The sequence below is a fragment of the Gobius niger genome (assembly GCF_951799975.1).
Source record: "Gobius niger genome assembly, chromosome: 8".
Classification (NCBI taxonomy): domain Eukaryota; kingdom Metazoa; phylum Chordata; class Actinopteri; order Gobiiformes; family Gobiidae; genus Gobius; species Gobius niger.
Genome location: NC_136859.1, coordinates 1 through 16,847, shown reverse-complemented (window position 1 = coordinate 16,847; position 16,847 = coordinate 1). Strand labels below are relative to the sequence as shown.

Below are 16,847 nucleotides of genomic sequence, written 5' to 3'. Positions count from 1 at the left end.
GACACTGTTAGTCTGACCTTGGTAGGACACTGTTAGTCTGACCTCGGTAGGACACTGTTAGTCTGACCTCGGTAGGACACTGTCAGTCTGACCTCAGTAGGACACTGTTAGTCTGACCTCAGTAGGACACTGTTAGTCTGACCTTGGTAGGACATTGTTAGTCTGACCTCAGTAGGACACTGTTAGTCTGACCTCAGTAGGACACTGTTAGTCTGACCTCGGTAGGACACTGTTAGTCTGACCTCAGTAGGACACTGTTAGTCTGACCTCAGTAGGACACTGTTAGTCTGACCTCGGTAGGACACTGTTAGTCTGACCTCAGTAGGACACTGTTAGTCTGACCTCAGTAAGACACTGTTAGTCTGACCTTGGTAGGACACTGTTAGTCTGACCTCAGTAGGACACTGTTAGTCTGACCTTGGTAGGACACTGTTAGTCTGACCTTGGTAGGACACTGTTAGTCTGACCTTGGTAGGACACTGTTAGCCTGACCTTGGTAGGACACTGTTAGTCTGACCTCAGTAGGACACTGTTAGTCTGACCTCAGTAGGACACTGTTAGTCTGACCTCAGTAGGACACTGTTAGTCTGACCTTAATAAGACACTGTTAGTCTGACCTCGGTAGGACACTGTTAGTCTGACCTTAATAAGACACTGTTAGTCTGACCTCGGTAGGACACTGTTAGTCTGACCTTGGTAGGACACTGTTAGTCTGACCTCGGTAGGACACTGTTAGTCTGACCTTGGTAGGACACTGTTAGTCTGACCTCAGTAGGACACTGTTAGTCTGACCTCAGTAGGACACTGTTAGTCTGACCTCAGTAGGACACTGTTAGTCTGACCTTGGTAGGACACTGTTAGTCTGACCTTGGTAGGACACTGTTAGTCTGACCTCAGTAGGACACTGTTAGTCTGACCTCAGTAGGACACTGTTAGTCTGACCTTAGTAGGACACTGTTAGTCTGACCTTGGTAGGACACTGTTAGTCTGACCTTAATAAGACACTGTTAGTCTGACCTCAGTAGGACACTGTTAGTCTGACCTCAGTAGGACACTGTTAGTCTGACCTTGGTAGGACACTGTTAGTCTGACCTTGGTAGGACACTGTTAGTCTGACCTCAGTAGGACACTGTTAGTCTGACCTCAGTAGGACACTGTTAGTCTGACCTCAGTAGGACACTGTTAGTCTGACCTCGGTAGGACACTGTTAGTCTGACCTCAGTAGGACACTGTTAGTCTGACCTCAGTAGGACACTGTTAGTCTGACCTTGGTAGGACACTGTTAGTCTGACCTTGGTAGGACACTGTTAGTCTGACCTCGGTAGGACACTGTTAGTCTGACCTTGGTAGGACACTGTTAGTCTGACCTTGGTAGGACACTGTTAGTCTGACCTTGGTAGGACACTGTTAGTCTGACCTTGGTAGGACACTGTTAGTCTGACCTTGGTAGGACACTGTTAGTCTGACCTTGGTAGGACACTGTTAGTCTGACCTCGGTAGGACACTGTTAGTCTGACCTCGGTAGGACACTGTTAGTCTGACCTCAGTAAGACACTGTTAGTCTGACCTCAGTAGGACACTGTTAGTCTGACCTCAGTAAGACACTGTTAGTCTGACCTCAGTAGGACACTGTTAGTCTGACCTTGGTAGGACACTGTTAGTCTGACCTCAGTAGGACACTGTTAGTCTGACCTCGGTAGGACACTGTTAGTCTGACCTTGGTAGGACACTGTTAGTCTGACCTCGGTAGGACACTGTTAGTCTGACCTCAGTAGGACACTGTTAGTCTGACCTCAGTAGGACACTGTTAGTCTGACCTTAGTAGGACACTGTTAGTCTGACCTCAGTAGGACACTGTTAGTCTGACCTCAGTAGGACACTGTTAGTCTGACCTCAGTAGGACACTGTTAGTCTGACCTTAGTAGGACACTGTTAGTCTGACCTTGGTAGGACACTGTTAGTCTGACCTTAGTAGGACACTGTTAGTCTGACCTCAGTAGGACACTGTTAGTCTGACCTCAGTAGGACACTGTTAGTCTGACCTCAGTAGGACACTGTTAGTCTGACCTTAGTAGGACACTGTTAGTCTGACCTCGGTAGGACACTGTTAGTCTGACCTCAGTAGGACACTGTTAGTCTGACCTCAGTAGGACACTGTTAGCCTGACCTCAGTAGGACACTGTTAGTCTGACCTCAGTAAGACACTGTTAGTCTGACCTCAGTAGGACACTGTTAGTCTGACCTCAGTAGGACACTGTTAGTCTGACCTCAGTAGGACACTGTTAGTCTGACCTCAGTAGGACACTGTTAGTCTGACCTCGGTAGGACACTGTTAGTCTGACCTCAGTAGGACACTGTTAGTCTGACCTCAGTAGGACACTGTTAGTCTGACCTCAGTAGGACACTGTTAGTCTGACCTCAGTAGGACACTGTTAGTCTGACCTTGGTAGGACACTGTTAGTCTGACCTCAGTAGGACACTGTTAGTCTGACCTTAGTAGGACACTGTTAGTCTGACCTTGGTAGGACACTGTTAGTCTGACCTCAGTAGGACACTGTTAGTCTGACCTTAGTAGGACACTGTTAGTCTGACCTTAGTAGGACACTGTTAGTCTGACCTTGGTAGGACACTGTTAGTCTGACCTCAGTAGGACACTGTTAGTCTGACCTTGGTAGGACACTGTTAGTCTGACCTCAGTAGGACACTGTTAGTCTGACCTCAGTAGGACACTGTTAGTCTGACCTTAGTAGGACACTGTTAGTCTGACCTTGGTAGGACACTGTTAGTCTGACCTCAGTAGGACACTGTTAGTCTGACCTTGGTAGGACACTGTTAGTCTGACCTTAATAAGACACTGTTAGTCTGACCTCGGTAGGACACTGTTAGTCTGACCTCAGTAGGACACTGTTAGTCTGACCTCAGTAGGACACTGTTAGTCTGACCTCAGTAAGACACTGTTAGTCTGACCTTGGTAAGACACTGTTAGTCTGACCTCAGTAAGACACTGTTAGTCTGACCTTGGTAAGACACTTTTAGTCTGACCTCAGTAAGACACTGTTAGTCTGACCTTGGTAGGACACTGTTAGTCTGACCTCAGTAAGACACTGTTAGTCTGACCTCGGTAGGACACTGTTAGTCTGACCTCGGTAGGACACTGTTAGTCTGACCTCAGTAAGACACTGTTAGTCTGACCTCGGTAGGACACTGTTAGTCTGACCTTAATAAGACACTGTTAGTCTGACCTCAGTAGGACACTGTTAGTCTGACCTCGGTAGGACACTGTTAGTCTGACCTTAATAAGACACTGTTAGTCTGACCTTAATAAGACACTGTTAGTCTGACCTCAGTAGGACACTGTTAGTCTGACCTCAGTAGGACACTGTTAGTCTGACCTCAGTAAGACACTGTTAGTCTGACCTCGGTAGGACACTGTTAGTCTGACCTTAATAAGACACTGTTAGTCTGACCTCAGTAGGACACTGTTAGTCTGACCTCGGTAGGACACTGTTAGTCTGACCTCAGTAGGACACTGTTAGTCTGACCTTAATAAGACACTGTTAGTCTGACCTTAATAAGACACTGTTAGTCTGACCTCGGTAGGACACTGTTAGTCTGACCTCGGTAGGACACTGTTAGTCTGACCTCAGTAGGACACTGTTAGTCTGACCTCAGTAGGACACTGTTAGTCTGACCTCAGTAAGACACTGTTAGTCTGACCTCAGTAGGACACTGTTAGTCTGACCTCAGTAAGACACTGTTAGTCTGACCTCAGTAGGACACTGTTAGTCTGACCTTGGTAGGACACTGTTAGTCTGACCTTGGTAGGACACTGTTAGTCTGACCTTAATAAGACACTGTTAGTCTGACCTCGGTAGGACACTGTTAGTCTGACCTTGGTAGGACACTGTTAGTCTGACCTTGGTAGGACACTGTTAGTCTGACCTCGGTAGGACACTGTTAGTCTGACCTTGGTAGGACACTGTTAGTCTGACCTCGGTAGGACACTGTTAGTCTGACCTTGGTAGGACACTGTTAGTCTGACCTTGGTAGGACACTGTTAGTCTGACCTTGGTAGGACACTGTTAGTCTGACCTTGGTAGGACACTGTTAGTCTGACCTCAGTAGGACACTGTTAGTCTGACCTTGGTAGGACACTGTTAGTCTGACCTCAGTAGGACACTGTTAGTCTGACCTTAATAAGACACTGTTAGTCTGACCTCGGTAGGACACTGTTAGTCTGACCTTGGTAGGACACTGTTAGTCTGACCTCGGTAGGACACTGTTAGTCTGACCTCAGTAGGACACTGTTAGTCTGACCTCGGTAGGACACTGTTAGTCTGACCTTAATAAGACACTGTTAGTCTGACCTCGGTAGGACACTGTTAGTCTGACCTTAATAAGACACTGTTAGTCTGACCTTGGTAGGACACTGTTAGTCTGACCTCGGTAGGACACTGTTAGTCTGACCTCAGTAGGACACTGTTAGTCTGACCTCAGTAGGACACTGTTAGTCTGACCTCAGTAGGACACTGTTAGTCTGACCTTGGTAGGACACTGTTAGTCTGACCTTGGTAGGACACTGTTAGTCTGACCTCGGTAGGACACTGTTAGTCTGACCTTGGTAGGACACTGTTAGTCTGACCTTGGTAGGACACTGTTAGTCAGACCTTGGTAGGACACTGTTAGTCTGACCTCAGTAGGACACTGTTAGTCTGACCTTGGTAGGACACTGTTAGTCTGACCTCAGTAAGACACTGTTAGTCTGACCTCAGTAGGACACTGTTAGTCTGACCTTGGTAGGACACTGTTAGTCTGACCTTGGTAGGACACTGTTAGTCTGACCTTGGTAGGACACTGTTAGTCTGACCTTGGTAGGACACTGTTAGTCTGACCTTGGTAGGACACTGTTAGTCTGACCTTGGTAGGACACTGTTAGTCTGACCTCAGTAGGACACTGTTAGTCTGACCTTGGTAGGACACTGTTAGTCTGACCTCAGTAGGACACTGTTAGTCTGACCTCAGTAGGACACTGTTAGTCTGACCTTAATAAGACACTGTTAGTCTGACGTCGGTAGGACACTGTTAGTCTGACCTCAGTAGGACACTGTTAGTCTGACCTTGGTAGGACACTGTTAGTCTGACCTCGGTAGGACACTGTTAGTCTGACCTCAGTAGGACACTGTTAGTCTGACCTCAGTAGGACACTGTTAGTCTGACCTCGGTAGGACACTGTTAGTCTGACCTTGGTAGGACACTGTTAGTCTGACCTCAGTAGGACACTGTTAGTCTGACCTCAGTAGGACACTGTTAGTCTGACCTTGTTAGGACACTGTTAGTCTGACCTTAATAAGACGCTGTTAGTCTGACCTCAGTAGGACACTGTTAGTCTGACCTTAATAAGACGCTGTTAGTCTGACCTCAGTAGGACACTGTTAGTCTGACCTTAATAAGACGCTGTTAGTCTGACCTCAGTAGGACACTGTTAGTCTGACCTTAATAAGACACTGTTAGTCTGACCTCAGTAGGACACTGTTAGTCTGACCTCGGTAGGACACTGTTAGTCTGACCTCAGTAGGACACTGTTAGTCTGACCTTGTTAGGACACTGTTAGTCTGACCTTAATAAGACGCTGTTAGTCTGACCTCAGTAGGACACTGTTAGTCTGACCTCGGTAGGACACTGTTAGTCTGACCTCAGTAGGACACTGTTAGTCTGACCTTGTTAGGACACTGTTAGTCTGACCTTAATAAGACGCTGTTAGTCTGACCTTAATAAGACACTGTTAGTCTGACCTCAGTAGGACACTGTTAGTCTGACCTCAGTAGGACACTGTTAGTCTGACCTTGGTAGGACACTGTTAGTCTGACCTCGGTAGGACACTGTTAGTCTGACCTCAGTAGGACACTGTTAGTCTGACCTTAATAAGACACTGTTAGTCTGACCTTGGTAGGACACTGTTAGTCTGACCTTAATAAGACACTGTTAGTCTGACCTCAGTAGGACACTGTTAGTCTGACCTTAATAAGACACTGTTAGTCTGACCTCAGTAGGACACTGTTAGTCTGACCTTAATAAGACACTGTTAGTCTGACCTTAATAAGACACTGTTAGTCTGACCTTGGTAGGACACTGTTAGTCTGACCTCAGTAGGACACTGTTAGTCTGACCTCAGTAGGACACTGTTAGTCTGACCTCGGTAGGACACTGTTAGTCTGACCTTAATAAGACACTGTTAGTCTGACCTTAATAAGACGCTGTTAGTCTGACCTCAGTAGGACACTGTTAGTCTGACCTCAGTAGGACACTGTTAGTCTGACCTCAGTAGGACACTGTTAGTCTGACCTCAGTAGGACACTGTTAGTCTGACCTTGGTAGGACACTGTTAGTCTGACCTCGGTAGGACACTGTTAGTCTGACCTCGGTAGGACACTGTTAGTCTGACCTTGGTAGGACACTGTTAGTCTGACCTCAGTAGGACACTGTTAGTCTGACCTCAGTAGGACACTGTTAGTCTGACCTCAGTAGGACACTGTTAGTCTGACCTTGGTAGGACACTGTTAGTCTGACCTCAGTAGGACACTGTTAGTCTGACCTTGGTAGGACACTGTTAGTCTGACCTCAGTAGGACACTGTTAGTCTGACCTCGGTAGGACACTGTTAGTCTGACCTCAGTAGGACACTGTTAGTCTGACCTCAGTAGGACACTGTTAGTCTGACCTTAATAAGACACTGTTAGTCTGACCTCAGTAGGACACTGTTAGTCTGACCTCAGTAGGACACTGTTAGTCTGACCTTGGTAGGACACTGTTAGTCTGACCTTGGTAGGACACTGTTAGTCTGACCTTGGTAGGACACTGTTAGTCTGACCTCGGTAGGACACTGTTAGTCTGACCTTGGTAGGACACTGTTAGTCTGACCTTAATAAGACACTGTTAGTCTGACCTCAGTAGGACACTGTTAGTCTGACCTCAGTAGGACACTGTTAGTCTGACCTTGGTAGGACACTGTTAGTCTGACCTTGGTAGGACACTGTTAGTCTGACCTCGGTAGGACACTGTTAGTCTGACCTTGGTAGGACACTGTTAGTCTGACCTTGGTAGGACACTGTTAGTCTGACCTCAGTAGGACACTGTTAGTCTGACCTCAGTAGGACACTGTTAGTCTGACCTTGGTAGGACACTGTTAGTCTGACTTTGGTAGGACACTGTTAGTCTGACCTTGGTAGGACACTGTTAGTCTGACCTTAATAAGACACTGTTAGTCTGACCTCAGTAGGACACTGTTAGTCTGACTTTGGTAGGACACTGTTAGTCTGACCTTGGTAGGACACTGTTAGTCTGACCTCGGTAGGACACTGTTAGTCTGACTTTGGTAGGACACTGTTAGTCTGACCTCGGTAGGACACTGTTAGTCTGACCTCGGTTGGACACTGTTAGTCTGACCTCGGTAGGACACTGTTAGTCTGACCTTGGTAGGACACTGTTAGTCTGACCTCAGTAGGACACTGTTAGTCTGACCTTGGTAGGACACTGTTAGTCTGACCTTGGTAGTACACTGTTAGTCTGACCTTGGTAGGACACTGTTAGTCTGACCTCGGTAGGACACTGTTAGTCTGACCTCGGTAGGACACTGTTAGTCTGACCTCGGTAGGACACTGTTAGTCTGACCTTGGTAGGACACTGTTAGTCTGACCTCAGTAGGACACTGTTAGTCTGACCTTAATAAGACACTGTTAGTCTGACCTCGGTAGGACACTGTTAGTCTGACCTTGGTAGGACACTGGGATGGTTCCGGCCAAAAACAGCAGTCGTCGTTTCTCTTTGTTCGGGAAACCTGTGACAACATTTACAGTGAACTCACAAATGAACAGACACAGAACGAGGGCTGAACGTCACAGAGAGAGAGAGGAGTAGTAGTAAAGTTCGTGGTACTCACAGTACACGTCGCAGTAGTCAGAGAGAGATCGGAGTAGCAGTAAAGTTCGTGGTACTCACAGTACATGTCGCAGTAGTCAGAGAGAGAGAGGAGTAGTAGTAAAGTTCGTGGTACTCACAGTACACGTCGCAGTAGTCAGAGAGAGATAGGAGTAGTAGTAAAGTTCGTGGTACTCACAGTACACGTCGCAGTAGTCAGAGAGAGATAGGAGTAGTAGTAAAGTTCGTGGTACTCACAGTACACGTCGCAGTAGAGCCTGAGGTCCGAAAACACGGATCGAACCTGCTTCAAATCCAACTGTACCAGCTCCGGCTCAGAGTACTGCAACTACAGCACACAGGAGTACTTCAGAGTACTGCAACTACAGTACACAGGAGTACTTCAGAGTACTGCAACTACAGCACACAGGAGTACTTCAGAGTACTGCAACTAAGCACACAGGAGTACTTCAGAGTACTGCAACTACAGCACACAGGAGTACTTCAAAGTACTGCAACTAAGCACACAGGAGTACTTCAGAGTACTGCAACTACAGCACACAGGAGACCTTCAGAGTACTGCAACTACAGCACACAGGAGTACTTCAGAGTACTGCAACTACAGCACACAGGAGTACTTCAGAGTACTGCAACTACAGCACACAGGAGTACTTCAGAGTACTGCAACTACAGCACACAGGAGTACTTCAGAGTACTGCAACTACAGCACACAGGAGTACTTCAGAGTACTGCAACTACAGCACACAGGAGTACTTCAGAGTACTGCAACTACAGTACACAGGAGTACTTCAGAGTCACAGTACTGCAACTACAGCACACAGGAGTACTTCAGAGTACTGCAACTACAGCACACAGGAGTACTTCAGAGTACTGCAACTACAGTACACAGGAGTACTTCAGAGTCACAGTACTGCAGACATTACTACTAAAGTAGTATTTGATCAAACTACAAAGCCACTACAGCAAAGTGCAAACATGTGTGAGCAGCATGAGGATGATACTCCCTACAGGGCAGTACTTCAGATACTACTCCGATACTGCAGTACTCTGTGGTACTCTGGAGGTTGTTGGTTCTGTCTCTGCTCAGTTGACTCTGCCGTTGTGCCTTTGAGCCTCAGCTTCAGGATCTGGTTCACATTTGTCCCGAACATGAGGCTGAGTTTCAGTGGTTTTATTCCTAAACATCTGCTGAAATCAGACAGATGTTTGTGTTTGGCTGAGTCACCGGGCTCACAGGGAGTGTCCAGTCTCATCTGGACCAGGACATATCCAGATGAGGCCTCTGCCACAAAAACATCTGCCTTTTTCATCAACTTTGCAAATACTTTCAAAAAATGTACCTTTAATTTTTATTGCATTTATATTGTCTTAGTTTATCCAAATGCTAACTATTTTTTAAAATAATAATCGAATGGTGAGATTTGTTAAAACCCCAAGTTCATTTTTTAAATAATATTTCCCTTGTGTTTTTCAGTTAAACAGCAGCAGCGTCTGGGCTAAGGCTAACGAGGCTAATGCTAACTGTCCCGGCTCGGGTCAAAGACGGGTTCTGGCCTGGTTCTGGACCGGTTCGGCTCTGGTCCTGGTTCTCACCTCGGTCAGAACCCGCCGCTCCGCCTCAGCTCCCACTCGGAACATTTTACTCAGCGTTTGTCTCGTAAAGTCCAGTTTATTGGAGCTAGTGCTAACAGCTAACAGCTAACAGCCCGGCGGCTTCCGGCGCGCGGAGCTTCAGAGTAAAAGCCCGAACAGGTCCGTCAGGTTCGGACTGTTGTTACTGTAAATGACTCACTTCTTTGTCTCTGGGACTTTATTCCACATGTGTTTAGTGACAGACGAGGAGGCAAACTGTGTCATTCAGGGCAAAGTCTTTCTTTCACAGATGTCTTTGAATGTAACGCTTAACCTCTTAACTCCCGCCTGAACCGAGAGGATCTTTTTCCACACATTACTTTTTTTTTTCCCATCATTTTTTTGTTGGGTATTTAACTCATTTTTGTAATTTTTTTCGTCAATTTTTTATCACATTTTTGTCTCTTTTTTTATTTTTTTTGTCAATTTTTGGGTGTTTTTTTGTCACATTTTTATCACATTTTCGTCACATTTTCGTCATTTTTTGTCAAATTTTTAACACATTTTTGTCTCTTTTTTTTGTCATTTTTTGTCAATTTTTTGTAATTTTTTTGTCACATTTTCATCACATTTTTGTAATTTTTTGGTAAATTTTTATAATTTTTTATCACATTTTTGTCATTTATTTGTAATTTTTTTGGTCAATTTTTTGTAATTTTTTTGTCACATTTTTGTCATTGTTTTGTCAAATTTTTATCATATTTTTGTCTTTTTTTGTCAATTTTTGTGATTTTTTGTCACATTTTTATCACATTTTTGTCCTTTTTTTTGTCCATTAATTATCACATTTTTGTCATTTTTTGTCAATTTTTGTTATTTTTTTTGTCACATTTTTATCACATTTTTGTCATTTTTTTTGTCATTTTTTTGGTAATTTTTTGTCAATTTTTCATAATTTTTTTGTCACATTTTTATCACATTTTTGTCATTTTTTGTCCATTTTTTGTCAATTTCTTGTGACATTTTTTCCACTTTTTCATCAATTTTGCGTCACTTGTTTGTCACGCTTTTTTCCAGAAGCTTTTGGTTTGGGGTAAAGCCAAACTGGAGAGAATGTGCTCGGTTCAGGTGTGAGGTAAGGGCTTAATGAGAGTCACACCTGTCCCGTTTGTAGCCGACAAACTCACACAGAGAACGACAACATCCACCCGCGTTTCAAAATGTGACATATTAATACAATTAACACAAGTATTACATTATTCGTGCAATAAAGGCACATTGAGTTGCCTTGTGTGTGAAATGCATGGTATGAACTTGCCTAAAACCACATGTCGTAATAAACCCTCCCAACTCATTTTGTAACATACGGATCACTATCATGTGGTGAAATACTTCATTCATCCTTTAAGACTTTTAAACAGTTTACAAACCGTTATGAATGAGCTCCATCCCAGTCTGGGACGGGTCCGAGAGGCTCAGTTTAGGAAACAGTTTAGACCTGGTTATGATCGACACGAATAATAAAGTAATCACTATAAATATGTAAGTACTTCATAATATAATGATAAAAGTAATAAATAATAAAATAATAAAATAATAATAATAAAATAAAATAATAATAATAAAAATAATAATAAAAAATAGTAAAAAATAATAATAATAATAAAATAATAATAATAAAAAAATAATAAAAATAATAAATAATAAAATATTAATAATAATAATAATAATAATAAAAATAATAATAATAATAAAAATAATAATAATAATAATAAAAATAATAATAATATAATAATAATAATAATAAAAATAATAATAATACTACAAATAAAATAATAATAATAATTAAATAATAATAATAATAATAAAAAATAATAATAATAATAATAAAAATAATAATAATGTCTGCACCATCAGCCCCTCCAACCACCACCAACCACTCACTGCATTCATCCTGGCCTATTGTACATGTTTTTAGTGAACACAGAAAGGCCACACAGAAAAGTTTAAAAATGTGATTAAAAAAAAAAAAGTCTTAGCTTTCAAATCAGCCGTTACTCCTGAAGGCTGTATGATCTAAAGACCGGAAGCTTTTAGATTTGGGTAAAGCCGAGCGGGAGGACATGTGCTCGGTTAAGGCGGGGGTTAAGAGGTTGTTCCAGAATCATCGACAGTGACACTTTAACAGACGGGGGGGCGCTGCTGAGCCCGGAGTCCGCGCAGATCCGCAGAAGAAGAGGCGGAGACGTGAGCGCTGCCGGATCCGTGTTCCAGATCCGCGTCGGACTCGGTTTGGACTCGGTTTGGACCCGGTGTGGACTCAGCCCAGACCCAGGTGAGGCTCAGACCCGCCTCGCTTTAGTCCGGACCCGGGTCAGACCTGGGTTTAGTCCCGGGCTGGGTCCTGGCTAAAGCTAACGCTAACGCTAAAGCTAATCAGCTGATTTCACTGAGTTTGCGTCAGATCCAAATAAAGTCATATTTATCCGTTTTTATTTGTATTTTCCGCTGCGGAGAAGGAGCGGAGTCACTAAAGGAACACGTGCGGGTTTTATTCTCCTGAAACACGGACAGTTCTTACGGGAAAGTTACAGAAACGTGACCCAAACAGACAGACGGACAGACAGAACCCTGAGGGGCAGCGGACCCGGAAGTCACAATAAAAACCCCTTAACCCCCGCCTGAGCCGAGCACATTCTCTCCAGCTTTACCCCAATCCAAAAGCTTCTGGAAAAAAGCTGTGAAAATAGCGACTAAACTGAGACGAAAACAATGATGGAAATGTGACAAAAAAGTGACGAAAAAGTGGCAAAAATGTCACAAGAAATTGACAAAAATGTGATAAAAATTTGACAAAAACATTTAAAAAAAATTGAAAAAATTAAAAAAAAATTGAAAAAAAAAAAAATACAAAAAAATGATGAAAACATTACAAAAATGTGACAAAAATGACAAAAAAGTTACAAAAATGAGTTGAATACCCAAGAAGAGGCCAAAATCATCCAAACTTCAGTGACAGTTTGAAAAAACCTCAGAGAAGAAACATGAAGCCGAGGAACAAGAGTAAATATGATTATTATAAATATCACACATGCAAAGTCCACAAAATTAGACTTCACAATATTACTGTGAAAAGACTTAAACTAAATGAAAACATGTGGTCAAACTTAACACTGAGCTCAGGTAGGAACATATCTCAGGTCTCAGTCTTAGTTTTCATGTCAGAGAATAACAGTAGCAAAAGTGACCCTGTACGATGCTTATATTCTGATGTTTCTGATGATGCTCAGTCACGCTAATGTTGTTAGCATTTAGCCTTTAGCGGGGTGAAGAACATCTCAGTATGGAAGACCAGGGGCCTGTTCCTTTTAAAGAGGGGGGTGTTCTGCTTTAAAGAGGGGGTGTTCTGCTTTAAAGAGGGGGTGTTCTGCTTTTGTCAGTCCCATAGCACCAGTCTATATCTCACTACAATGATGACAAACCTTCTGCTGGTCTGTAAATGCAGTAAATTAGAATAACTGCCTTGTATAAAATGTCTCTCTCAAAATGGCTGTAGTGAATGTCTTGAAATAGGCCTCTGTCTCTTTAAGAACCTCTGACCCTTTCCGACACGCCCCCTCCACACGCTGTCTGTGGCATCACAACACTGCGCTCGTCGTCTCAACTGTATTGAAACTACGATCGGTGCATTTTAATTATATTATTGTTGGAAAGGAGCTGCTGTTTATCACTTTGTGAACAATGGCCACACAGGATATTATTTGGAGACGAACCTTCCACACCGGACGCTTGGAAGGGGCTCTGGCCTGAAAAATAACTGCTGTTTGGAGGCTTCTCTTTGCATCTGCCCTATGGATCTCTAACTATACCCCCATGGACGACACCAGGATCTGCAGGAGCCCAGACGATTCAAAGACGGACATTATCTGTGCAGGTGGACAGTGGTTTTTCGAGGTTACCCGTTAGCTTGTTATAATCGACTACAGCTCATTGTTGATGAAAAGTCTGCAATAAACCACAAATGTGTAAAGCCAGGCTCATTGTGTGATCATCGTAAAGGCTGCTTCGAGTAGTTGCTGCTTTATTGACGTTATTTGTGCATAATATGCTGTCTGTTTTCAATGAATGTTGTGAAGGTGAAGGTTGTTAGCTTGTCGCGGCTAATAGTGCCTTAGCTCCGGGAGAAAACCACTCGGCTACGACTCACTGTAGATGAAATGTGAGCAATAAACTACGAAATCAACAAGCCCGGCTCCGTGTGTGATCATCATAAAGGCTGCTTCAAGCAGTTGCCTGTTTTAGTGGCGTTTTTAGTGCATAATATGCTGCTTGTATTCAGTGAATTTTCCCGTTAGCTTATCGCGGCTAGCTTGTTAGCTCCGGGAGAAAGCCACTCGGCTATGACCCATTGTAGATGAAATGTGAGCAATAAACTTCCGAATCAACAAGCCTGGCTCCGTGTGTGATCATTGTTAAACGGTTCTTTATGTGTGTGGTGGTTTTATTGACTTTATTTGTGCATATTTCTCGTTTTCACGTGATGACTCGAGGTTTAGCTTAGCATTAGCTTTCTCCGGAGGCTCTGTGCATCATCAAGGCCCAGCGCAGAACCAGACACTGAAAATAAGTGTTCTTGTCACCGGTTTGAATCCTGGGTGTTTCGGTAACAGAAACACTGATGTGTGTCTTTGTAAAAGTCTCAGAGTACACAGAACACATGAAGCTAATCCTCCATGATGACTCTGTTTACATCTTAGGGCTGGACACAGTGGGGAGGGGGTTCTGCTGAGGAGCAGTGGTTGGTTACTCGGCTGGTGACCAAAGCTCGGAGGCGTCTCCAGGAGGTGGGGGCGTTCCTAGGAGGACTCAGGCAAACCTATCCCTAAAATGGCCGCCATCAGAGTTTTTACAGATTACTCAGAAATACGTGAATGTGCCAAGGCAACACTTCAGCCATGTTTTTAATGAGGGAGCGACAGGATAACATGAGGGAAAGCTGGAAAAAAGTCCATTTTGCAGAATACCCCCCCTTTAAGAATCTCCAGCCTGATTTATTCAGCTTTGAACCAGTCGCTTTGTTACCAAGATGTCACAAAATGAACCCCTACAGTTAACCCCTTAACTCCCACCTGAACGGAGCACATTTTCTCCAGCTTGGCTTTACCCCAATCCAAAAGCTTCTGGAAAAAAGCTGTGAAAATAGCAACAGAACTGAAAAGAAAACAATGATGGAAATGTGACAAAAAAGTTATGAAACAGTGGCAAAAATATCACAAGAAATTGCCAAAAAAATGACAAAAATGTGATAAAAATGAGTTTAATTCCCGACAAAAAAATGTTGGTAAAACAACGTGATGACGTGAGGAAACAGAGGAAACAGATCCTCTCGGTTCAGCGGGGGTTAAGAGGTTAAAGCCGGGTCTGTCCAGGATCTAGATTTAGTTTCAGATTGATTTCTTCTCCTGCAGCGTCCGGCCCGTGTGAGGAGTTCGTCGTCCGGCCTGGGCTCTGCGGGGCCACGGAAGGGCATCTGACCCGATCCCGTCTCCATGGCGACGCAGGCGGTGCTGTCGGAGCGGGTGGGCGTGGCCGAGGACCTGCTGCGGCGGGCGGAGCGTCTGAGCGGCGCCGAGGGCGGGGCCAAGCTCTGCGGGAAGCTGCGTTCGGAGCTGAAGTTCCTGAGGCGCATCCAGAGCGCGCACGTGAGAGGCGCGCACGTGCACAGCTCCAACCTCACGCACCTCAGCGCCGTGGTGAGTCAGCAGGGGGCGCTAATGCACTAACCTCACTCACCTCAGTGCTGTGGTGAGTCAGTAGGGGGCGCTAATGCACTAACCTCACGCACCTCAGCGCCGTGGTGAGTCAGCAGGGGGCGCTAATACACCTCAGCGCCGTGGTGAGTCAGCAGGGGGCGCTAATACACCTCAGCGCCGTGGTGAGTCAGCAGGGGGCGCTAATACACCTCAGCGCTGTGGTGAGTCAGCAGGGGGCGCTAATACACCTCAGCGCCGTGGTGAGTCAGCAGGGGGGCGCTAATACACCTCAGCGCCGTGGTGAGTCAGCAGGGGGCGCTAATACACCTCAGCGCTGTGGTGAGTCAGCAGGGGGCGCTAATACACCTCAGCGCCGTGGTGAGTCAGCAGGGGGCGCTAATACACCTCAGCGCCGTGGTGAGTCAGCAGGGGCGTGTAAGGGGCGGTGTTAGGGCGACAAAAAAATGACAACAATGTGATTAAAAATTTGACCAAAAAATTACAAAAAAGTGACAAAAATGTGACAAAAAAAATGACAAAAAATGACAAAAAAAATGACAAAAAATGACAAAAATGTGACAAAAAAATGACAAAAATGTGACAAAAAAATGACAAAAAATGTGACAAAAAAATGACAAAAATGTGACAAAAAAAATGACAAAAAATGACAAAAAAATGACAAAAAAATGACAAAAATGTGACAAAAAAATGACAAAAAATGACAAAAAAAATGACAAAAATGTGACAAAAATGTGACAAAAAAAATGACAAAAATGTGACAAAAAAATGACAAAAAATGACAAAAATGTGACAAAAAAAATGACAAAAATGTGACAAAAATGTGACAAAAAAAATGACAAAAATGTGACAAAAAAATGACAAAAAAATGACAAAAATGTGACAAAAAAAATGACAAAAATTGATAAAAATTTGACCAAAAAAATGACAAAAATGTGACAAAAATGTGACAAAAAAAAATGACAAAAAAATGACAAATGACAAAAATGTGACAAAAAAAAATGACAAAAAAATGACAAAAAAATGACAAAAATGTGACAAAAAAAAATGACAAAAATTGATAAAAATTTGACCAAAAAAAATGACAAAAAATGACAAAAATGTGACAAAAATGTGACAAAAAAATGACAAAAAATGACCAAAAAAATGACAAAAATGTGACAAAAAAAATGACAAAAAAATGACAAAAAATGACAAAAAATGTGACAAAAAAAATGACAAAAATTGATAAAAATTTGACCAAAAAAATGACAAAAAAAATACAAAAATGTGATTAAAAAAATGACACTAACCTCACTCACCTCAGTGCTGTGGTGAGTCAGCAGGGGGCGCTAATACACTAACCTCACACACCTCAGCGCTGTGGTGAGTCAGCAGGGGGCGCTAATACACTAACCTCACACACCTCAGCGCCGTGGTGAGTCAGCAGGGGGGCGCTAATACACTAACCTCACGCACCTCAGCGCTGGGGGTGAGTCAGCAGGGGGCGCTAATACACTAACCTCACACACCTCAGTGCTGTGGTGAGTCAGCAGGGGGCGCTAATACACTAACCTCACGCACCTCAGCG

General features: G+C 43.8%; 2 protein-coding genes across 3 annotated transcripts in view; one reads left to right on the top strand and one right to left on the bottom strand.

The window, feature by feature from the left end:
- The window catches only part of LOC306966888 (E3 ubiquitin-protein ligase RNF31), a 30,006-nt gene extending 20,357 nt beyond the window's left edge, over positions 1–9,649 (bottom strand). Inside the window, exons 1-3 of one of the 2 annotated variants that reach the window (XM_079561715.1) lie at positions 9,528–9,649; positions 8,172–8,262; positions 7,768–7,833 (exon numbers count right to left, since the gene is read on the bottom strand). In XM_079561715.1, the coding sequence (XP_079417841.1) occupies positions 7,768–7,833; positions 8,172–8,262; positions 9,528–9,572 (202 nt within the window). In that variant the 5' untranslated portion in view covers positions 9,573–9,649. The remainder of the gene's footprint in view (positions 1–7,767; positions 7,834–8,171; positions 8,263–9,527) is intronic. The other variant, XM_079561716.1, reaches the window with a different exon arrangement.
- Positions 9,650–11,731: 2,082 nt separating this feature from the next.
- Positions 11,732–15,342, top strand: LOC306967158 (UPF0415 protein C7orf25 homolog). The gene is made up of 2 exons (XM_079562065.1): positions 11,732–11,841; positions 14,975–15,342. Exon 2 carries the CDS (start codon positions 15,056–15,058, stop codon positions 15,287–15,289), a length of 234 nt encoding a protein of 77 aa, XP_079418191.1. The 5' UTR covers positions 11,732–11,841; positions 14,975–15,055; the 3' UTR covers positions 15,290–15,342.
- Positions 15,343–16,847: the final 1,505 nt, after the last annotated feature.

Coding starts and splice junctions, on each gene's coding strand:
- LOC306967158 (XM_079562065.1), top strand. CDS start 15,056: ATGGCGACGCAGGCGGTGCTGTCGGAGCGGGTGGGCGTGGCCGAGGAC.